Raw genomic sequence first — 23,886 nt, 5'->3', positions numbered from 1 at the left:
GGTCGTCTGAGCTGTTTTGCCTCAGGGGGCTCCCCAAATCTGGGCCACATCCCCTGGATCATAGTTCTCCTGCTAAAGACCCTTTCTGCTTCTGGGGGGTCCCCTCAGCCTGTGATCACAGTCCAACATCAAAAGGACCTGCCACCCAACAATGCTCCCCTCACAACAAATACTAGCCTGCTCTTCCCCTAAGTGACTTCTACCCAAGGGCTCACCGCTCCACTCTGCACATTAGCATCAATCGTGAGCGAAGTCTCCGTGACCTGGAAGGCGGGATCTGGTGGCGTTGGGGGATCAGGAAGGTCTGGTTGCTGTACCTCATGGGAGAACCTGGCCCAGTGCTCCTATCAGGAACCCTCGAGGGTCTTCTCCTTGTATCTGCCTCGCCCTCTTCCCGTCCCTGTGGGTTGTCCCAGCGACAATCAGTGACTGTTTAGTCTCGAGCTCTGTCTGCATCTTCTTCACTAGTACAAACAGTCACGGCCCAGCACCACGTTTCGAGCCTCTGTCTAGCCGACCGCGAGGGCAGTTCTATTTATGTCGGTTACTGGGCTCTTGGAGCGTGTGGCTGGCAGTTTAGAGAGGACTAGAAAACAAAGCTGCTCTTTGCTGGCTGGGTGGGATTTCCCAGCTGCAGCAGGTTCTCAGGAGAGAGCAGGACAGGGTGAAGGAGTCCTCTGGACTTCCAGCTGAGCAGGGAGCAGGAGGACATCAGGACTAAATTTGGGTCAGATCACTGGTGACAGTTAACTAGAAATGGTTAACATCCAAAAGTCATGAAAAGCATCTCATCCCACAGGGTAGGGTGAGACGGCCAGGGCCCAGTGCCATATGGGGCTCTGTGCCCTAGAAATGGTGGGTTCATGGTGGCCACATGGCCATTTTAATTATGCACAGCGTGTGGGAGGATTGAGAGTTGAATAGCTCGGGGGAGCTAGTCAGACAAAATCTAGAACAAAATCAGTTCCCTGACATGGATATTAATGGAGCCATTCCCACTAAGGTACGGCTGCCCACGCAGATGCACAAGATAAGCTTTCAGGGCACTGGGGGATCAGGCAACGGGGGGAGGAGCTAAGGCACCTCCCAGGGCCACTTGTCTCAAAGCCAGTGAGACATGTCCTAGAAGTTCAGAGAGCATGCTCCCTCTGGGGAGAGTAGCAAAAGCTTTAGGAGCGGGTGGCATTTGGAGGGGTCTTTGCAGATGGCTGGGATGTTCACAGGCAGTAGCCAACCAGGAGCGGGAGAGCACACGAGGCCCAGGGGACTGCAGGGCCACACAGGGAGGGGGACAGCCACGGGTGGCTGAGTCCAGCTTGACCAAAGGGTGAAAACCACGTGAGCAGTGCTGGGAGGTGAGCTGGAGAGGGCCTGGCCACCAAGCTGCAGGGCTGGGCCTTGATGCAGCGGGAGGAGTGCACGTTGCTGATTGGGGAGGTAACACAGTCAGAGCTGCGTGTGAGCGAGAACCGTCGGGAGGTTATCTGGCCACGCAGGATTCAACTTTCCGGAGTGACCTTTCAATGGTGACCTTCAGCAAGTAATAGGATATTGCCCCCACCAATGCATGTGGACAGCATTGAACCCCAAACCCCACCCTACACTCCAGTTGCCGGGGCCTGACAGTTTTGCTGGAGGCCTTGCTTCTTCTTATTTAGCAGTGGGGTCTCCAGTGCCGCAGGGAAGGACTGACGGGCTCCTGGGGAAAAGGTTCCCTCAACGTTAGCAGGAGATGTTAGCAGCATTCAAACAGTTAGACATTTAGAATGACCTCGTCTAATCTCCACCCTCTCAAGTCTGTGCACAGTCGTTTCCTTGAGAGGGGCACCTAGTTTGAAGGCCTTTTGCATTCAAATAAGAATAGCTGCTAGTTAGTTATATGCTCTTAGGCAATTCTGCAGAAAGAGACATCTAATGAGTGTCTACTGTGTGTCAGGCCTGGTACCCGTACTTGTGCGCATTATACCATCTAATAGTAACGTATGATTACATGTGTGTACTCCTTTGCAGTTAAATTGTACTAGAAATTCAGTTTCTTTTCTTTTAAAAAAAAATTTTTTTTTTATTTTATTGATTTTTTAGAGCAAGAGGAAGAGAGAGGGAGAGAGAGATAGAAACATCAATGAGAGAGAACATCATTTGGCCGCCTCCTGCATGCCCCTCACTGGGGATTGGGCCCACAACCTGGGCATGTGCCCTGACCAGGAATCAAACCGGAGACCTCCTTGCCCATGGGCCAACACTCAACCACTGAGCCACACTGGCCGAGCGGAACTCAGTTTCTTTGTATATGAAAGGAGAGGTTGGACTGGACCCTGCCTAGATCCTTGGTGTCTAACCTTATGCATGGCTACTGGGCAATTCTGATGTTAGAGAACAGGACTGTGTTTAAAAGGAGGTAACTTAGGGCTTGTCCACAGAGGCTATGGCAAATGGGAGCATTCTCTCTGAGGCTGTGTATACGGAAAATATAAGTAGGCCCTAGCGTGGTGGTAAGAACTCTTTTTTTAAAAAACTTATCTTTATTTTTGAATGTATTACAGATGTTCCTCCTTCTTCCCTTATTGACCCCCTCCTCACCCCTCCCGACCCCCTCCTGCCTTTCCCCACACTGTTGTCTACGTCCCTTGGTTATGCATATATGCATGTAAGTTCTTTGGTTTATTTCTTCCCACCCCCCCACCCCCACCCCTCTTCCCTTTGAGGTTTGTCAGTCTAACAACAAATTTGTACTTCTTAATCCCTTCACCTTTTTCACCCTTTCCCCCAACACCCCTCCCATCTGGCAACCAACAAAATGTTCTCTGTATCTACGAGAATGTTTCTGTTCTGCTTATTCATTTTGTTTGTAGATTCAATTGTCGATAGATATGTATTTATTGACATTTTGTTTGTTCATATTTTTTATCTACTTTTTCTTCAAGAAGACCCTTCAACATTTCATATAATACTGGTTTGGTGGTGATGAACTCCTTTAGCTTTTTATTGTCTGGGAAACTCTTGATATGTCCATCAATTCTAAATGATAGCTTTGCAGGATAGAGTAATCTTGGTTGTAGGTTCTTGCTTCACTCTGAATATTTCTTGCCACTTACTTCTGGCCTGCAAAGTTTCTTTTGAGAAATCAGCTGACAGTCTTATGGGAGCTCCTTTGTAGGTAACTAACTGCTTTTCTCTTGCTACTTTTAAGATTCTCTCTTTGTGCCCTGGCTGGTTTTTCTCAGCGGTTAGAGCATCGGCCTGCGGTCCAGAGAGACCTGGGTTCAGATCCCACTAGGGGCGCTTACCTCAGTTGCAGTTTGTCCCCGGCCCTGGTTGGGTTGTGTGGGTGACAGCCACTCAATGTGTCCCTTTCACATCGATGTTTCTCTCTCTCTCTCTTCCTCTCTCTCCCTCCTGCTCTATCTGAACAAAAAATTGAAAAATGTCCTCAGGTGAGGATAAAAAAAAAAAAGATTCTCTCTTTGTCTTGAACCTTTTGCATTTTGATGATGATGTGTCTTGGTGTGGGCCTCTTGGGGTTCATCTTGTTTGGGATTCTCTGTGCTTCCTGGACTTGTATGTCTGTTTCCTTCACCAAGGTAGGGAAGTTTTCTGTCATTATTGTTTCAAATAGGTTTTCAATTTCTTGTTCTCTCTCTTCTCCTTCTGGCACCCCCATGATGTGAATGTTGGCACGCTTGAAGTTGTCCCAGAGGTTCCATACACTACCCTCATTAATTTTGGATTCTTTTTTTCTTTTTGCTGTTCTGATTAGATGTTGTTTTTTTTCTTATATTCCAAATCAATGGTTTGCTTCTTGGCTTTACCTACTCTACTATTGTATCTCTGTAAATTATTCTTTATTTCAGTTAGTGCCTTCTTCATTTCTGACTGGTCCTTTTTTATGCTTTTACGGCCCTCACTAAGTCCACTGAAGTTCTCATTAAGTTCATAGAGCATCCTTATAAGCAGTGTTTTGAACTCTGCATCTGTTAGATTGCTTATCTCCATTTTGTTTAGTTCTTTTCCTGGAGTTTTGTTCTGTTCTTTCATTTGGGACATGTTTCTTTGTCTCCTCCTTTTGGCTGCCTCCCTGTGTTTGTTTCTATGTATTAGGTAGAATTGCTATGTCTCCTGGGCTTCCTAAGGTGGCCTATTGTAGTAGGTGTTCTGTAGGGTCCAGTAGCTCAGCCTTCCTGGTCTCCCAGCTGGGCCCCTGTGGTGCATCTCTAGTGTGGGCTATACACCCTTCTGTTGTAATTGAGTCTGATTGCTGTTCGCACATCAGTGGGAGGGTTTTACTCAGGCTGATCAACTGCAAGGATTGGCTGTGCCCACTATTCACAGACCTCTGACTATTCTGGATGCTCAGCTGTGCAGGGGCCCACCACAAAGAGCAAGACTTACTTCAGCAAGGCTCTCGTACCCACTGAGTCCATTCCTTGAGTGTGTCACTTGTGGAAGTTGTTGGGTGGTGGTGCTTTGATGTGGTCTGAAGCTGTCCACTGGGTGTGCTGACTCAGGGACAAGGTCAGCCACTGCCTGTGTTCTACCCGGGTCCACCAGGCGTAAGCTACAAAGCAGTCTGCCAATGGTTGCTTCTTGTGCTGGGCTCGGATGTGCCCAGGCAAAGCCAAGTTGTGAACCAAGGCTGGCTGCTTCTAGTGCCAGGCCTGGGGCCACTTAACAAGAAGTATGGGGCTCACTGAGACCAGATGCTGCTTGTTTGAGAGATTTTAGGAAAATGTGAAGCAGGATCCAAGACAGGCTAATTCTATGGTAAAGCCACTGGGAAAAGTTTGGGTGGACCCGAAAGTTGGGTGGGGCTGGGCCTTAGGGAATCATCAGGGTGGGGCACATAGTGGGAGCCAGGTTGCTGGAGTCCCAAATATGGCTGCCATCTGCTGGCCTCGTGGGGGAAGGGCTCACCAAAGGAACAAAGACCTCCTCCAGCATGTCTGTCTAGGAGAAAGCTGTCTCTCCAGCCCTCGCCCTGATGCCAGACAACTCAGTTGTTCCCTGTATGTCTCTGGTGCCTTTTGAGCTGCCTCTCCAACACTGGAGCTCAGAGGGAGCAAGTCCGAGTAAGTCCGTGCGTGGGCCATTTAAGAGGAGCTGCCTGGGGCTCCAGCCGCCTCAGCCTCCCTCAGCCTCAGTTCCCACTGGTGTTCCAGCCAGAAGTGATGGGGGTTCTCTTCCTGGCACTGGAACCCTGAGCTGGGCGCCTGGTGTGGGACGGGGACCCCCCTCAGTCCCCAGGGAGGACCTTCCCAGCCGAGGTGTCCTCCTGATTTTTATCTGCCACACGTGGGTGTGGGACCAGCCCGTCCCTCTCCGACCTCCTACCAGTCTCTGTGTGGCTGCTGCTTTAATTCCGTAGTTGTAGGACTTCCATTCAGCTTGATTTCAGGCAGTTCTGGATGATAGTTGTTCTGTAGATTAGTCGTAATGGTGATGTCATTGTGGAAGGAGGTGAGACTGCGTTTCCCTGTGCCGCATCTTGACCGGAAGTCAGTAAGAACCCTTATGAGGCAGGGACTGTCATTGGCATTTCCATCCTCCAGGAAGGACACTATAGATCAGAGTCGACACTTGATGAGTGACAGCCAGGAGTTGAACCAGAGTAGCCCAGGGTCCTCCTGGTTAATGCATCGGAACACACTGTGCTCATCCAGATGGGAGTAGGGCAGAAAACTGCCCTGTGTCCCTAACGCTACTCCTTGGGGCTGCTGGTGGAGACGTGGTACTAGGCTAGGCAGCAGTTGCTTTGGCCCAGTGTGAAGATACTGGTATTTTTTTTTAAATATGCTTTTATTGATATTTTAGAGAGAGACAAAAGAAGAGAGAGATGGAAACATCAATAAGAGGGAGAAACATCTATCAGCTGCTTCCTGCAACTCCCCCCCACCCCCACCCCGGGATTGAGCCTGCAACCTGGGCATGTGCCCTGACCAGGAATTGAACCGGGACCTCTCAGTCCATGGGGAACCGGGACCTCTTAGTCCAAGAGACGACATTCAATCCACTGAGTCACACAGGCCTGGCGAAATACTTGTATTTTTAAGCTGTACATCTAAACTCAGAGACTCTACAGAAATGTAATTCTAACCTTAAAGAAATAGGAAAACATAAAATTCAACTTTTTGATTCATGTTAAAATTCACTCGATTGTAAAAAAGAAAAAAGTATCTTCTGCCTAGATATTTCCTTTTTACCCAGGAGTTGAGTATAATCAACATCCACAGAGACAAAACGATCCATTCACATTTCTCAGACTGGAGGCTCCTCTCTTGGAGCGGAACAGAGAACTTCAATGTCCTCTGCTAGCTCTCCAAATAGTCCCTATGGGAAAGAAGCGCATGTCTCAAAACCCGAAGCCAAACACAATGTGTTGCCTGTGCCGATGAGCCCCAGCTGGGCCTGGGGGTGTGCACCGGGGGCTCCCCAGACGGCACTGAGCAGCAGAGGGAAAGATGGGGCAGCGGGTCTGGTGCGCCTGAAAGCAGTGCCCACTGTGATTACTCCCCCGCAGCCAGGTCTTTGCCTGAGGCCACAGGCCTCCTTCAGAGTCACTTGTCCGGGCTCCTTGCCAAGCTCCTCTGCTTGCCAAGCAGGAAGCAGGTCAGCAGGCCTGGGGTGAGCTGGGGCGAGGGGAGGCCAGCGCTGGCTGGGACAGCTCTGTGCTGGCTCCCGGGCCCAGTGGAGGCTGAGGACTCTCCTTCCAAGGGCAGTGATCTGGGTTGGATGAGCAGTCTCAGGACCTGTACGCCTCTAAGGATGGGTGCAAATCTGTGCTGTCCGGAACAGTAGCCACAGGCCTCACGTGGTGGTTGAAACGTAAACCATTAAATAAAACAAACAAAAAACCCAGCTCCTTTGCATGCAGCTTCACTGCTCAGTAGCCTCTTATGACTCTGGTGGCTGCCACACGGGACAGAGCAAGCATGGAAGGAACACTTACCATCCCCCTAAGTTCTGCTGGACGTTTTTGTCTGCAGAGATCAATGCAATGGAGAGTGGGGCACCCTGGGTGAGCTACGGAGGGAGGTGCCTCAATCAGCTGAGGTAGGTTTGGTGAAATCAGTGGACAACGGAAAAGCTTCCCCAAGGAGGGGCGTCGAAGGTGCGTCACTGTCCGGAGCTCACTGCTCTCTCTGAGCAGGAAGGGCCCAAACATTACTTTGACCTCACCTTGAATATCGGTGCCCCCCAGGTCTGAGACCCCTCCATTCTCTTTCCATGCATCTCCCGCGTTCTCCTCCACCCCGCGGCTCCGTCTGCCTTCGTCCTCAGAGGTTTCCAGCTGAGGCTGCGTTTGGACGGCCAGTGTCTCCAACTGTCAGGACTTCCGGAGGGCTTGTTAGAAGACAGATTCCTGATCACAAGGCCTGGGCTGGGGCCAGAGAATCTGCATTTCTAACACATTCCCAGGTGACACTGGCCTTCGAGAACCACCTTATGGTCTAAAGAGTCACCTTCACCGAGTCACTCATTCAGCAACTTTCGGTTAATGCTAACCATGTGCCCCGCGCTCCGCCTGGACATGAGCCGTCGAGGCAGGTCCCTTTCTGGGAGCCGACATTCCAGGGAGGAAGGCAGGCAGCAAACGAACGTATGTGGGTTGGCGATGGATGTCCTAAGAAAGGACAAAGCAGGCTGAGGGGAGAGGCCTCACTGACAAGGTGACCATCGAGCCGAGACCTACAGAAAATGGGGACCAGGGGCGGGGCATGACCTTGGCCTTTCTGACCTTGTTTTGCTTCATCCTCAGCTTTTTAATGTGAAAAGTGAGAATTCTGTTCAAAAGCAAGGTCATCACTCTGCTCAGTAGCTAGGTTTTGAAGACACCAGATTGTGTGTGTGTGTGTGTGTGTGTGTGTGTGTTGTTGTTGTTATTGAAAACAAACATGAGGGTGTTAAAGGTCATAGATTTGACCCCAGTAGGCAGTTTCACCTTTGGGTACCTCACCCCTCTCTGCAGGTGGGGTCCCTAGGGCCAAGAGGGCTGCCACCAGGACCTGTACCCCTTCTAGATGATGTCTCAGGATTCCCAGCCATATGCTCCAGCCCATTTCCAGGGCCACAGACTTCCTTCCCACCCACCCCCACCCCAGGCCAAAGGTGACTGCGTGGGGGTGGGTTAGGTAGAACTTGGCCTAGGACCTGGGTTGTCCATACACAAGCATCTGAGAGTCTTACTGGGGAGGGATGGAGCTTCCCTAGGAGGATAGGGGACGGGACCGGACCAAGGGCTCTTGTCCTGGGTTCCACGAACATTAGGAGCAGCCCTTTGACCTGAACCAATCAGCCGAGCGCTCCTTGCCTCCCTGCAGCTTAGGGGTCCAGACAGAACAGAGGAGGGCAATCAGCACTGTCCACCTGTGCTGGAAAATGAGCACCTGTTGTAGGTACCATGCATCACCTGTCCTTCATCAGTGAGGACTCCACCGGGCAGGGTCGGCTCCACCCCCTCTATAAACACAAGTGTTTACAATGAAGCGCAAACTGGGTGCCTCTAACCCCTCATCTTCCTTTTCAACCTGTGATACCTTTTCAGGCCCAACTGTCTCAGGCCTTAAATGGAGTTTCCGACAAGGCAAAAGAGGCGAAGGAGTTTCTGGTTCAGCTGAAGAACATTCTGCAGCAGATCCAGGTGAGCACAGCTCCAGCGTGGGGAGGGCTGGGGCTTAGCAAGTTCACGAGAAGCATCCACAAGGAAGGACAGCATGTGGTTTTCAGTAATGCTCACAAGGAGGTTGGCTTGTCCTGCTGCACAGCCTCTGTCATTGCAGACACCACACACTTGATCCACCTACACTCACGCGACACCTGATACGGGAAGATTTTGCATCAATTCAGTGAGAGAGGATCATGGAAAGAGCTGGAAAGATGTCCTGCAACCCCTTGCATGGCCACGTCATCCTACATGGTGTCAGCCTGTATTCAGTGTTTGGTACCCGTGTAATCAATGCATCAAAATTTAAATGCATCATTTACTAAATAAGTGTATTTCAGAGCACTCCTGCTATGTCATGTCCCAAGCCAGACAGATTAGTAAGCACCGCGTCTGGCCTTGGGAGCTGTCTGCAGGGAAGAGTGCACACGCGTGTGCTCCATGTGAATGTGCAGGTGGTGGAACATGCAGGTGGTGAGCTCGTAAAGCAATCTAATACCAGGATGGAGGAAAGGGACCAAGGTCACCGGATCCTCAACCAGCCAATAAACCATCCTGCCGAGCGAGCTCACGCGGAGATTCAGCCACAAGCATTTCAAGTCGTGTTTCTGATGTTTCAGAGACGTGAAGATGGATTAGTTTGGTGGGGCTGCTACCCCAGAGGGAGTGTTTTAAGCAACACAAATGTACTGTCTCACAGTCTGGAAGCTAGAAGTTCCAGGCCAAGGTGTCAGCAGGTTGGTTTTTTCCTGAGGCCTCTCTCCTTCGCGTGCCAGACGGCGTCTGCTCCGTGTCCTCACATGACTCCCTCTGTATGAATCTCCTCTTCTTATGAGAACACCTGTCATAGTGGATTAGGACCGATACCAATGACCTCATTTACCCCAATTACCTCTTTCAAGACCCTGTTTCCAAACACAGTGACATTCCGAGGTACTGGGGTTAGGACTTCAACATAGGAATCTGGGGAGGGGTACATGATCAGCCCCTAATAACCTGAACTCACGCTGAGCTTAGAGACCTAGAAGGGTTTTTTTACTGAGAAAGACAGACCCAGTAACAGGAGCACTGGTTTTTTGTTTGTTTAACTGTTTTTTAATTACCAAAAGCAAAAAGATATGTTACAGAAATTATGAAAAGTAGAGAAAAGTTCACCAATACCTCCCCACCTGAGGCAACCGCCTCTGCGTTCGGACACATTGATCCATTGCTTTAGACCAGTGGTTTTCAACCTTTTCATCTCATGGCACATAAACTAATTACTGAAATTCTGTGGACACCAAAAGAGATATTTTTTGCTGATCTGACAAAAAAGAAATAGGTATAATTTTGATTCATTCCCACTGTTGTGGTGGTGGTGATGGTGGCCATTATCATTTTTTTATTTGACCACCTAAGGCAGCGGTTTTCAACCTGTGGGTCGCAACGCCTTTGGATTCGAACGACCCTGTCACAGGGGTCACCTAAACCCATCGGAAAACACATATTTCCGATGGCGATTCATAACAGTAGCAAAATTACAGTTGTGAAATAGCAACGAAGATAATTTTATGGTTGGGGGTCAGCACAACATGAGGACCTGTATTAAAGGGTCGTGGCATCAGGAAGGTTGAGCACCTCTGATCTAAGGGAAAAGAGGTCAGTGCCCTGGCTAAGTAGTCAGGTATTACATGTTGTAAAAAATCTGTGGCTCACCAGCTGGAAATCCCAATGTGATGGGATTATGCAGTACACAACTTGTAACCCATTTTGGTTTTTCTTCTCTCTCATGAGCATTCCCTTTAACACAAAATACTCTCACTGAACAAGGTTTGAATGACTAAGGAATATTCCACCATGGAGGTATGCCTAGATTCCCGGGTCCCCTGACTAATTCATACTTGCAGTTCCCAGTTGTATAACATCGCGGTAACTCCAGGGTGAGCTGCTCTGACACACATCCCGCCCAGCCCTCAGAGACCTCAGCGTGCCTTCTCCTACAGCTCTCTGTCTCCCCCAGGAGAACGGACTGGACTACGAAGCCTGCCTGGTCGCTCAGTGTGACGCGCTGGTTGATGCTTTAACTCGGCAGAAAGCCAAGCTGCTCACCAAGGTCACTAAAGAGAGGGAGCACAAGCTGAAGGTAGGTACCTGGAAGACCAATGCCCCACAATTCTCATCACAGCCTCTGCACCCAGTACACGCGGAGCATGCAGTAAGCACTGGGTCAGTATTAGGTGAGTGAGTGAATGAATGGATGGATGAGTGAGTGAGTGAGTGAGTGAGTGAATGGATGAGTGAGTGAGTGAGTGAGTGAGTGAGTGAGTGAGTGAATGGATGAGTGAGTGAGTGAGTGAGTGAGTGAATGGATGGATGAGTGAGTGAGTGAGTGAGTGAGTGAATGAATGGATGGGTGAGTGAGTGAGTGAGTGAGTGAGTGAATGGATGGGTGAGTGAGTGAGTGAGTGAGTGAGTGAGTGAGTGAATGGATGGGTGAGTGAGTGAGTGAGTGAGTGAGTGAGTGAATGGATGGATGAGTGAGTGAGTGAGTGAGTGAGTGAGTGAATGAATGGATGGGTGAGTGAGTGAGTGAGTGAGTGAATGGATGGGTGAGTGAGTGAGTGAGTGAGTGAGTGAATGAATGGATGGGTGAGTGAGTGAGTGAGTGAGTGAGTGAATGGATGGGTGAGTGAGTGAGTGAGTGAGTGAGTGAATGGATGGGTGAGTGAGTGAGTGAGTGAGTGAATGAATGGATGGATGAGTGAGTGAGTGAGTGAGTGAGTGAGTGAGTGAATGAATGGATGGGTGAGTGAGTGAGTGAGTGAGTGAGTGAGTGAGTGAATGGATGGGTGAGTGAGTGAGTGAGTGAGTGAATGGATGGGTGAGTGAGTGAGTGAGTGAGTGAGTGAATGAATGGATGGGTGAGTGAGTGAGTGAGTGAGTGAGTGAATGGATGGGTGAGTGAGTGAGTGAGTGAGTGAGTGAGTGAATGGATGGGTGAGTGAGTGAGTGAGTGAGTGAATGGATGGATGGGTGAGTGAGTGAGTGAGTGAGTGAATGGATAGATGAGTGAGTGAGTGAATGAATGGATGGATGAGTGAGTGAGTGAGTGAGTGAATGAATGGATGGATGAGTGAGTGAGTGAGTGAGTGAGTGAGTGAATGAATGGATGGGTGAGTGAGTGAGTGAGTGAGTGAGTGAGTGAGTGAATGGATGGGTGAGTGAGTGAGTGAGTGAGTGAATGGATGGATGAGTGAGTGAGTGAGTGAGTGAATGGATAGATGAGTGAGTGAGTGAATGAATGGATGGATGAGTGAGTGAGTGAGTGAGTGAGTGAATGGATGGGTGAGTGAGTGAGTGAGTGAGTGAATGGATGGATGAGTGAGTGAGCGAATGAATGGATGAGTGGATGAGTGAGTGAGTGAGTGAGTGAGTGAGTGAGTGAATGGATGGGTGAGTGAGTGAGTGAGTGAGTGAGTGAATGGATGGGTGAGTGAGTGAGTGAGTGAGTGAATGGATGGATGAGTGAGTGAGCGAATGAATGGATGAGTGGATGAGTGAGTGAGTGAGTGAGTGAGTGAGTAAGTGAATGGATGGATAAAACAAGAAAGGGATGAGCAAGCTGCTCCTGGGCCTACTTACACTCGTGTGACTCCCTGAAGCCAGTCAACATACATGTTCTCCCTCCAAAGCCAGAGTCAGATGCCCTGAGTCCTGCTGGTTTCAAGGCAGAAGCCCGGTCTCTCCTGCCTTCTCCCAGTCCCGTGCTTTGCTTAGGAAACTCTTGCTCTCATCTAGCAGAGCGGAAATGACCTCTGATGGTGACGAGGCCTTGCTCTGCTGTCAGGTCTCCAGCTCTGCCCCCTTCTTCAGGCTGTCTCCGATGTGTCATGCACTCAGTAATCAGAAATAATAACAGGACCCCCATCCACCGAAGGGAGGGGGCTCCTGGTCCAGGCAGATGCCCCATGAGCACGCTGCATTTACAAAGGACAGCTTCATTGTCCCAAGGCTCAATCTGCTATACAGACATTTCCCAACTGAATTAGAAAATTTACTTTCAAGGAAAGAAGGAATGAGCATTGGGGATGGTCCATGGTTTACCAGCAAAGCAGCTGAGCCCATCGAGTTATCCGAGACCCAGTGAGAAGGGAGATAGCAGCTGGAGAGGCTCAGACTGGGCACTGCCTCTGCTCATCCAGCCAGACTTTAGGAAGTTTGCTCTGTTGGGTGTTGTGGCCCCGCATGTTGGGAAGTGGGTCCATTTATCCCCCAGGAAAGGGGCCACATGGAGCTCAGGAGCAGGGCAGTGAGAAGAGAGGGTGCACAGTGGTCCAGACCGGTGCCACCTCTTCCAGAACTTTCTCTGAGCTATTTCTGTGACTCTCGCCGCAGCCTGGCTGCTCTTTCTCTGATGAGATGGTGACTGGGATTCTTTCGCTGCAGATGGTGTGGGACCAGATCAACCACTGCACGTTGAAGCTGCGCCAGTCCACGGGGCTGATGGAGTACTGCCTGGAGGTGATCAAAGAGAACGACCCCGCCGGGTTCCTGCAGGTGAGCCACCTCCCGAGGACACCAGGTGGCCTTGGCTCCCTTCCTCCAGCTCAGCCAACACTCCCTGGACTGGCAGAAGTTTTAGGAAGGCTCCTTCCCCTGGCCTGGCCTGTGCAGTCCTTTGATCAAGGGTTCCAGATGGCCTGCGTTCTCACCTTGACTCTCCTCTCGCTAGCTGTGACCTTGTTTCTGTTATTTTAAATGAGTAGTTCACGTGTCATCATCTCTAGGCCCAAATGCCACACTTTTGTGCTTTGATTGGCAGGGACCCCAATGCAACATTTCCTACCATTGGGAAAGGACAGGCTTTGCCAAGCAAGCGGGAAAGAAGTGAGTTAGCAGGATCCACGCGGCTCCTCACCTCAAGGTGCAGGCCCTGCAGGCCCGGACAGATGGCCCCTGCCAGGCCGACTCGGCATGGGCGCCTCTCGGGCACACGGCAGTGATTCACATGGGAGCTCAGTCCTCTATCCGTGGAGAAAATGATGAAACCCCTTGTTTAGTCCCCAAGATGGGTATCACAGCTCAAAAGGGACACAGGCAAACGTCTGAAAGGGCAGGACTTTCCAGCCGAGAAGAGCTGGGCTGTGGGTGTGATGCACAGAGAATTTGGAGCAGAAGCTGAACAATTTGCAGGACACACAGGGTTGTGGGGGTGAGCTTCCAAATTCTGGGGATGTGGAAGATGCATTCTTCAGACCCTGTGACAAACTACGGGTCTGTTTCACTTTGCAAAGTACTAGATCTAGCAAAAGGGTAGAACGAAGAATGCGTTTGTATATTTTTTTAAAGTGTCATTTGTTTCACAAAAAGGGTTTGGCCTAATTTCTTTAAATAGGCAGCACACTTTACATTTAACACGACTGCACTTTAAAAATATGATGTAGCCTGGCCAGTGTGACTCAGTGGCTGAGCGGCAACCCACACACCAAAAGGTCGCTGGTTCAATTCCCAGTCAGGGCACATGCCCAGGTTGTGGGCCTGATTCCCAGTGGGGGGCATGCAGGAGGCAGCCAATCAATGTTTCTATCTCTGTCTCCCTCTCCCTTCCTCTCTCTCTAAAATCAATAAAGAAAATAAAAATAAAAATATGATATAAACAACACAGTGCATTTGCATTTGCCCACTGTCGTACCGGCAGGAGTCATTTCTTCTCCTCCATGGCTTAGCACTAGCTGAGTACAGCCCCTTCCTGCCCCCGAGCACAGGGACAAAGCCCCAACCCCTCCCCCACCACCTGCTGCATGATTTTTCCTTTGCAAATCAAAACCCTAACCTCTGTGCTCTCTTTAAGATCTCAGATGCTCTGATCAAGCGTGTCCAGGTGTCTCAGGAGCAGTGGGTCAAAGGCGCCCTGGAACCGAAGGTGTCCGCGGAGTTTGACCTGACCTTGGACAGTGAGCCGCTGCTGCAGGCCATCCACCAGCTGGACTTCATTCAGATGAAATGTAGGGGTGAGCCGGGACTGGCCCAGTTCAGTCAGTGCTTCTCTGAAAACAAGTGTCCCTCCGAGGGAGCAGCTTGGTGCCACTAGAAGATTGTGATATCGGGAGGGAGGCAGAGTGGGAAAGGAGGGACGCCCAAGTCACAGACCTAGCTCAAGTCCCAGCTCAGCCACCCACTAGCTGGGTGACCTCGGGCAGTTAACACCCTGGTCTGAGCCTGAGTTTTCCCATTGGTAAAAGAGGATCATTTGTTTATTCAGAGACACTTACTGAGTATCTGCATGTACCAGGCTGAGGAAACAGCCGTGAACAACCCTACAAACTCCCTCTCAAGATTGAACTGATATTCTAGAGAAGAATATAGACCATACACAAATAAATACATAACATATTGTCTGCTAGTGGCAGGTGCTTTCCTGGAAGGGGCCTTGGGTGGGTATGGAGGAGGAGAGAGATGCAATATAGGGCAGAACATTGCAGGTAGCAGAGGGATGGCAAGTGCAAAGGCCCTGAGGCAAGAATAAATTTTCTGTGTTCTAAGAAGAGCAAGAAGGTCAGAGGGGAGAGAAGAATAAACCAGGTGGAAGGAGGTAAGAGGCGAGTTCAGAGAGCCATGGGGTCATAGGCCAAGGCTGTGTAAACTTGGCATAACTTGCCCAAGTTACAAAATTAGCCAGACCCAGAATCCTGTTCTAAAGGCTCTTTCTCCAGAGGCATCAAGGGTATGCTCAGGAGAGAAAATAAAACTGTTTAGATATTTTAACCCAAAATGTCGAAGGGCTGAGTACCACACCTACAGAATCTGTGAATGCAGGAAATCCTTGCCTGCAGAACATGTGGCCGTTTTTAAACTACAGAAGCAGCATCCTCTTGCACTTCTCCGTGCTCACCTCCACACTCAGCTCGCACCTGGGAGAGGTGTGGCACCCCCCGCCCCAGGCGTAAATGAGAGGTGGTGTTGAGGAACAGGACAAGCCTGGCAGGGTGTGGGCAGGAAGGAGGAGGGGCTCTAGAAAGTGGGGGTACTGAGGCAGGAGGCTTGGAGCTTCTCCAGAGGCTGCTCTGGACGGATGGGCAGTGGGGTTCACAGAAGAAGTGGAGGGTGGGTGGCAGAGCCCAGGGACAGAGAGAGGGCTCCTCCCCACTGAGACCCGGTCTCAAGCCGCCAAGTCTGTGAGCAGGCAGGGCTTGCACCCAGCTAAACTGTTAGCGGAAGCGGGAAGATGGTGCCCTCGTATCTGGCACTTAATTGAAACCTGTAGTTTACTGATATCATAATTTTCCTTTTAAAAAATGTCAGTGTGGACTAGGCTTATTTGTAAAATCTCTCGAGTCTGAACACAGCTTTAGAACAAGATACTTTCCCGGTCTCACCGTAATAGAGTTTATGATACGTTCGATTCCGAGCTCTCCTTGCGGGTTAACTGTCCGATCCCCCAGGGTGGCCTCCTCTGTCCGGGGTCCAGCTCCCTGGGCCTTTGCCATGGCCACTGCGCTCGCCCCCGCAGCAACGCCCCCTTCCCTCTCCCTCTTCCTCCCCCAGCCCTTTACCTTTGCGGTCTCTCTCCTGAGCTCCAGCCGCCTGCTGCTGCTGTAACTCGATTCCTGAGCCTGTGCAGCCAGCTGGCTCACTTCTTCTACCTGCAACTTTCTAAATAAAATGTCTCTTCTTAAAAAAATAACAGAAAATGCTCCCAGCCAAAGACTTAAACTGTCTTTGTGTTACAGCCCCGCCCCACCCAGGCGTGTTCCCAGCCCCAGGTGTACGCTGCACGCTGGCCCCGGAGAGTCCCAGTGGGTCTGTGCTGGACGAGGAGGACAGCGCTGAGCTGGAATTCCCATGGGCCCCTCGCAGTCCAACAGTCGGAACCAGTGACTGTCAGTGGGGGAGGGGGGGCCGCCCTGCCTTTGAGGCGTGGAGGCACCTGCAGGGTCCCCTGAGATGCCTGGACCCCTGTGCCTGCCCTCACCAGCCCACCTTGAGCCCTGGGGGCGAGCTGTGCACCCAACAGTCTGGGAGTGGCCACAGGGTGGGGTTCAGCCACGTTTCCTTCTGGGGGCCAGCCCCTGAGATGGGGGGCATGGGTGTCCTGGTGCCCTGGGAGGTTGCGCTCTAACCCTGGCCGGTCCCTGTCACAGTGCCGCCCGTCCCCCTGCTGCAGCTGGAGAAGTGCTGCACCCGAAACAACAGTGTCACGCTGGCCTGGAGGATGCCGCCCTTCACCCACAGCCCCGTGGACGGCTACATCCTGGAGCTGGACGACGGCGACGGGGGCCAGTTCAGGGTGAGCCTTGCTGCCGGCTCGGGGGTCCCTATGTGCAGGCCTGGAGTGGCTCACCGCCCCGCCCCGGACCAGCCTGAGAGGCTGCCCTGGGCTCTGGTGCCACCAGAGAGGGGACTGGCCCCAAGCACAGAGGGGTAGGGGTTGCAAAGGCCCTGAGGCAGGAATAAGTTTTCTGTTTTCCAAGAAAAACAAGAAGGTCAGAGTGGATCCGGCTCGCAGGGGATGATGGAGCTTCTCTACCAAGGGCTAGGTCAGGGCAGGGCCAGCAGGCAGAGGTGGCAGCTGCCGAGAAAATCCAAGATGACATTTAATGACGACTGACACAGGTCTGAGCTGGAGCAGAGCTCAGGAAAGGTGTTACCTTGCACATACCTACCTCCCAGTCGACCCCAGCAGCCCAGCCATATCTAAGCTTCAACACCCTCCCACATACCCCCTCACGCAGCTCCCCAGGCCTCAAAGCTCACTCTCCCCTTGCCCGGTTCACTGTTTATTCCACCTGCCAAGGTGCGGGTGGAAGACACTTGACAAGTGGCTGTTGGAATGAGGTGACCTTCTGAAACACATGAGCCAGTGATGAAACATCGTGGGGACAGTAACAGCTCTGAGTGAGCCAGAAATGGGGTAGAAACCCTGGGAAAGCCCCCACCCCACCCTGACCCCTGTAGAACTCACCTTGAAATCTGACACCGCCAAGTTCGGGTTACTGGCAAGCGGTTCTGTGGGCATGAACACCAGGACGCACACACTCGGTCTTCTTAGAGCCCCTGCCTTCTGTCCCCGAGAAGCCGTTCGTATTGATAACTTAGGAAAACAAATGAAGAGCAAGCCGCCTAAACAACCAGGCAGGAGAGGTTTAGACAGAGTAAGAGACACAGGAGAGGTGTAGGGGGGAGTTAATAGCACAGGGTAAGTTTGAAGTGAATGGGGACCAAAGTAAATCCCTAGAAAAGAATCTTTGGGGTCTGAGACAGAAATGTCTCACCCTCCCAGGAGGCCGGGATAAAACGCATCTGGAGGATGGGGGACGAGGAGTGACGATGTTAACCTTAGGGGGGGAGGATGTGGGAGTCCTGGAGCACCCCTCTCACTCCAGAAGCGGTTCCAGCCCAAATCAACTTGGGCCCACCTGGGCTCGGCCACGCCCTCCCTTTGTCTGCATTTTCCCATCCTGTGGAATGATCCTTCTCATTAAAATATTGGTCATTTTGTTTATTTAGATGCTTAGCTCATTTTTCTAACTTCAGTTCCCATGGGAAACCAACAATCTTCTATTGTTCCATCCAAGAAGGAAGGTGGCTCCACCCTGCCCCTCCCTTCCCTGCAGGCGTGGATGTCAAAGGGCTGCCCTCGCAGAGGCAGGACATTGGCCGCGTTCTGTGACTGCAGACCCCTGGTCTCTCCCTGCCTGCCCGGGACCCTGTCACACATCACAGCCGCACAGGCGGAGGGGCTGGCAGCCAACAGTGAGGGTTAGTGTCCGACTCGGACATGGCCTGTGCCACTGCCACCACTTATCCAAAGTTCTCTTATTCCATAACTCGAGCACTTTTAATGTCAACGTGTTGCTGAGACAAATTTTCCAGATACCAGGTGTCTAACCAGCAGTCCTGGCTCCCTTTTAGGAGGTGTACGTCGGCAAGGAGACCCTGTGCACCATCGACGGTCTCCATTTCAACAGCACCTACAATGCCAGGGTCAAGGCCTTCAACTCCTCCGGCGTCGGGCCTTACAGTAAGACGGTCGTCCTGCAGACATCCGACGGTGCGTACTGGGGTCTCTTGGGGGAGAGACGGATTCGGGCACTGTGGGTGAGCTTACAAAGGATGAACCCACATTTCATCCCAGGGGCCAGGAACAACTAGCAGCTGCTTAAGACGGAGCAGGGAGGGAGGGAGGTGGCAGTAAGGCGAGCACACGTCCCTCAATCCGGTCCCTGCTCTGTGCACCTGCTCCTCCCTGCTCACAAGCCACAAAAGACAGAGACATTCCTGCACCCCATTTGCTGGGCCTGGCAAAGGACACTAGCAGTTGAGAGGCTCAGGGAGACTCAAGTCCCACTTCCGAGGGACTCAGAGTGGCAGGACGGTGCCAGGGAGGAGAAGGCCATGCCGCCCCCAGGGAGGCACACGCCTGCCCCCAGGTTCGAGCCTTCCTCACAGCGGGAAACTGTCCCCGGATTACCCCGTGCAGAAGCTCAGGGGTGATGGCTTCCACACCTGGCCGTGGCCTTCCAGGGTTCAGGTAACGTGCCTCATCCACAGCTATGGCTGAGTGCTTAGCCGGAGCCTTGGTGCACGTGCACGTGAGGAACACGTGCCAGAGAGCCTGTCCTGCTAAACCAGCCATCCCGCCAGCTGCAGGGGCTCCAGGACGGGGCGGGCCCTCTGTGCGTCATCATTTATCCAGGCACATTCTGGATCGCCAGGGACAGGGAGGAGAGAGGACAGGAGCAGATGCTGTTGTCAAGGGCTCAGCTTTGATGCTTTTCTGAATATCCTGTGACCTGCAGAGACATTTTATAAAGCACAAAGGTCCCTCGGCTTCCTGCCCCAGGGCTCCTGTCCTAAAGACAGGCAGTCCTTGCCCGGTGCAGGTGCATCGTGCCCATGATTTTAGAGGAAGGGCCTCACTTCCCACAACCGGAGGGGTCAGGAGAACAGAAGGGGGTGCTACCTGATGGGCTGTGAACCACTTCCCCTCTCGTGTCAAACCCCCTCCACAAGGTGGGGTATGAATATGTACGTCCCCTTTCACTCACAACAGTGTGCAGAAGTGTCAGAAACCAAGACTCCCTGAAATGCATTTAGATGCGGGGCTCTGAGGCCCGAATGTCTGGGTTTGTTGGCAAGTTGGGTTTGTGGGATCGGGAACGTGGAGGAACACAGATCAGGAGTGCATGTGTGAGTGTGCATGTGTGTGTGTGCAAATCACACGGGGAGGAATATGCGATGCTGGGCGCTGACTTCCTGATAGGTGCGTGTAGCCTGTGTCTCTGAGCCTGGGATAGAGGCTGCTAGCAAACACCACCCCTGACCTGCTCCCCTTGCCTCCTTCCTTTCCAGTGGCCTGGTTCACCTTTGACCCCAACTCTGGGCACCGGGACATTATTTTATCCAATGACAACCAGACAGCCACCTGCAGCAGTTATGACGACCGGGTGGTGCTGGGCACAGCGGCTTTCTCCAAGGGTGTGCACTACTGGGAACTGCATGTGGACCGGTATGACAACCACCCAGACCCCGCCTTCGGGGTGGCCAGGGCCAGCGTGGCCAAGGACATGATGCTGGGCAAGGATGACAAGGCCTGGGCCATGTATGTGGACAACAACCGCAGCTGGTTCATGCACTGCAACTCCCACACCAACAGGTGCGCTGCGGGCCCCTGGCCTGCCCTCCTCACGCGGGTGTTTGGGGACAAGGGTCCTGTGGGACCCGTGTTCCTTCTGCCATGCCCAAATTCTGGCATTAGGACTGTGGGAAGATGTTTTCAGCCACGTTGGTGTCCAATTTCCAAGTGGCTTTGACTCTAATCAGGTAGAAGTGATCACAGCCCAAATGAGCGTGAGCAGCAAACAGGTTTTCAAGTTACTCAGGGAGACACGCCCAGGTTCTCCCAGGCCCCTCAGCTGTGGTCTCTTCCTGGTTCTGCGCCACTTCCCACACCCTCGGCCCAGGCTCCGCTGACTGCAGAGCTGATGGCCTCGGGGCTGGGAGCAGGTGCTGACAGAGGCAGCAGCCGCCACTGCCTTGACCTGCATTTACCCCTCCCTGCCCCGCCTCCAGTGGGCTTCACACCCGGGCAGTGCCCTCCAGCAGGGCAAGGCTGGGAGGGGCAGGCACTGTCGGGGTGCTCACTGCTGATGACCTGGAAGGGCACCCCCAGTGCAGCTCTGCCCTGGGAAGATGCCTCAAGTCCTGGGCTCCTCCAGGGACTTGTGGGCGCCTTGGTCTCTCCTCAGACACAGAGCAGGCAGTGGGCGCCTCGCCACTCTTCACAGCTCAGTGTTCTCTCTCCTCATCCCCAGGGGTTCTGTGTGTAGGAGGTGGGCAGTGGAAAATCCTCAAGCCAGCCTTGGCCAAGAACCCAGAAATGGGGTGTGTGGCCACCTGGAGCTCCTCCTTGCTGTGGGTCTCCTTCCCGGTTGCTAAGTGTTGTCTTCACAACCAGGAGAAGCAAGGAGCCTTCAGGAGCCAAACTCACTGGGCCCCAGCTCTGGACAAAGTCGGCCCTTGAGGTTCTCTGCGCTCTGGGCCCACCTCGGCTCCTGCATATGGCCCTGGGGGCCGTGGTCAGGAACGAGGGCTTGTCTGAGGACCCCCAGGGGAGCTGGCGACCACCAGACCCCTTCCTCCTGCCTTCACAGTGGCAGTGACCCCTGTCTCCAGAGGCCTGGGGCTGGGGGGCAGCACTGTCCCTCTGCACCCTCTGTCTGGGCTATCTGGGTGCTGCAGGCTGACCAGCCCCCTGTTCATAGACCACAAAGGGGATTGAGTTCAGGCCCACCAGCTCCATGTCTGCTTGCTAAGTCAGACCTGCCCAGACACACTGTCTGCTGATGGGAGCAACAGCGGAGCATTTTCATTGAGCACTTGCATCGTGCCAGGCCTGTGGGAAGCACCTGGTTCGCATACTCTGATTAAGTCCCCACAAAAGTCCTATGGTTACGGCTATTCTACAGATCTTGAGACCTGAGCTTAGAAAGGTTACCGGTGGCCCAAGTCCCTGGGCTAATTACTGGTGCTACAGGGTTCCTGGCCCTGTTCTGTTGTGGTGGGGTTGGTGGGGATCCTGCTGATAGAAGCTGGGGTGATGGGGTAAGGCCCAGCTTGGGTAGGAAGCACATTCCTGAGCCTCAGACTGGTCGCTCCTGGCACCTGGTGGTCAGGGTGGGAATAGCACCCAAATCTGATTCTAGTTCCCCTTTCCCACTGCAGGCAGGACCCTGCCCTGGGCCCTCTGAACAAACCCCTCAGATCAGCCCCTCAAGACTGTCCCTGCTCTCTGAACCACCCGGAGCCTCCGGCTGAGCAGCTGGTTGCCAATCAGCAAAGGGCCGAGTGGTTTTCTTCTCTGACAGAGGTCAAGGCTAAGACCTCAGCCCAGTGCAGGGAAGGGGGAGTCCTCTCTGGGAGGGGGCAGGTCTGCCAAGGCCCCCTGGAGAGTGCGGCTCACATGGGTAAAGGTTCTTCATGCTCAGCGGATATGATTGTCCACCACCGCGAAGTATTGTGTCACCGAAACGCATCGGGAGCGTCACAATTCATTCCCAAGGCCCCACGGTCGATCACCTGGGGGATGGTGACTCAGACAGGGGACTTGATCCAGATTCAGCACCTGTCCCCTGCCACATGCTTCCTCACGAGGGTCCCAGGATATTTCCAGGGAGACGCACCAACGTGGGTGGGGCCCTTCCCAACGGCCTCCTCCGAGACCACACCCTCGCTTGGTCACAACTGCAAAGGGCACCAAGTCAGTCCTTTCCCTTGGCAGGTGAAGGAGCCCTTCCCACCCACCCTCCCTCCACACGCTCTCAAGTGGGACCTGGGCCCAGGGGTCACATGCTGTCAGGAGAGAAGGGCCCAGTAGCCTGGTTTCTCTAGGGCGAGGAGCCTTACTGAGGGGTAAGGTCTTCCCGTGTGGCCCCTTAACAGGTGAGCACACTTGGAGACAAGGATCATGCGCCCACGAGGGGGCTGTGTTTCTAGGTGAGGGTATTCCCAGCATCCTTTAAGCGATTTTCTTGAGCCGTCACCTACATCCAGGCCAGGTGTGGTGATGGCCTTCCTGCGGCTCTCTCCCCTAGGACGGAAGGGGGCGTGTGCAAGGGGACCACCGTGGGCGTGCTGCTGGACCTGAACAAGCACACTCTGACCTTCTTCATCAACGGGCAGCAGCAGGGCCCCACGGCCTTCAGCCACGTGGACGGGGTCTTCATGCCGGCCCTCAGCCTCAACCGCAACGTGCAGGTACCTCGCCGCCGCCAAGCCGGCGGGCGTGTCTGGGGGAGCCCCGCTGCTCGGGGGACCTCCACAGGGCACTTGGGCAGAGCAGGCCACAGAGAAGCCCAGCGCAGTGCCTGGCCAGGTAGAGAGCTCGCCTGGAGGCCCAGCTCGGGCATTCCCTGGAGACCTTCCTCTGGCCTGATAAACTGACTTTTCACTTTGAAATGAGCAGAAGCTGTAAGGCAGCCGCTCGGGGAGAAGCAGTGGAAGGGGATGGGCCAGGGGGTGCAGTGAGGAAGACGAAGTGACCCCATTTTCTGGGGACACGATTGGAGGAAAGTCAGTGCCCCGTCCAGCGAGGACCCTGATGGCCAGACCCACACTGGGGCCCGGGGTGGGGTGCCATCACAAGCAGGCCTGTGGCTCTCCCTGAGGAGAGGTGGGGAGGAACCTGCCCGAGGTGCTGTGGCTCCTTCCCGTTCCTTCCCAGCGCCTCTGATCCCTCTGGGTGGCCTCGTACACAGCAGCCCCACAAGGCAGAGCAGCTGTGCCGGTGGGCAAGCAGAGTGGCCGCCATTCTCCAGGAACTCGGGGCTCGTGTGACCACCTCTCCACCCTGACCCACCCACCTTTGTTTCCAGGTCACCCTGCACACAGGACTAGAAGTGCCAACGAACCTGGGGCGGCCAAAGCTGTCAGGCAACTAGCCCCCAGCTCCAGGCCTGCACGGGCGTCTGGGAGAAGCCCGCCCTCCCTCACTGGGTTCAGCAACCACGCGGGCAGACGACCACCACTTCACGGTGCGACCCAGAAGCCACTGAGTATCTTAGAGACATGTCTCCTTTAGGGGACGGAGAACAGGTCTGCAGGCTGGGCCTGCTGAGGCCACCGTCGGCGGAGAACATGGGTGTGTGCTCCCCACGGTCCTGCCTGGACGCTGCAAATACTCACAGAGAAGGACCTTTCTCAAGGAGGGAGGAAGTATTTGGGTTTACGGTGGATTCCTGCCATCTGTTTTC

The 23,886-nt window shown here is 53.2% G+C and overlaps 1 protein-coding gene across 2 annotated transcripts in view; it reads left to right on the top strand.

The window, feature by feature from the left end:
- TRIM67 (tripartite motif containing 67) overlaps nucleotides 1-23,574 on the top strand; it is a 45,047-nt gene extending 21,473 nt beyond the window's left edge. For both annotated transcript variants that reach the window (XM_036277658.1, XM_036277657.1), the window contains 9 exons: nucleotides 8,540-8,635; nucleotides 10,656-10,778; nucleotides 13,082-13,192; nucleotides 14,487-14,646; nucleotides 16,777-16,922; nucleotides 18,548-18,686; nucleotides 19,988-20,291; nucleotides 22,729-22,891; nucleotides 23,509-23,574. In XM_036277658.1, coding sequence (XP_036133551.1) covers nucleotides 8,540-8,635; nucleotides 10,656-10,778; nucleotides 13,082-13,192; nucleotides 14,487-14,646; nucleotides 16,777-16,922; nucleotides 18,548-18,686; nucleotides 19,988-20,291; nucleotides 22,729-22,891; nucleotides 23,509-23,574 — 1,308 coding nt within the window. The remainder of the gene's footprint in view (nucleotides 1-8,539; nucleotides 8,636-10,655; nucleotides 10,779-13,081; nucleotides 13,193-14,486; nucleotides 14,647-16,776; nucleotides 16,923-18,547; nucleotides 18,687-19,987; nucleotides 20,292-22,728; nucleotides 22,892-23,508) is intronic.
- Nucleotides 23,575-23,886: the final 312 nt, after the last annotated feature.

Source organism: Molossus molossus, unplaced genomic scaffold, assembly GCF_014108415.1.
Source record: "Molossus molossus isolate mMolMol1 unplaced genomic scaffold, mMolMol1.p scaffold_m16_p_23, whole genome shotgun sequence".
NCBI lineage: Eukaryota > Metazoa > Chordata > Mammalia > Chiroptera > Molossidae > Molossus > Molossus molossus.
This window is presented reverse-complemented; position numbering and strand designations above follow the sequence as displayed.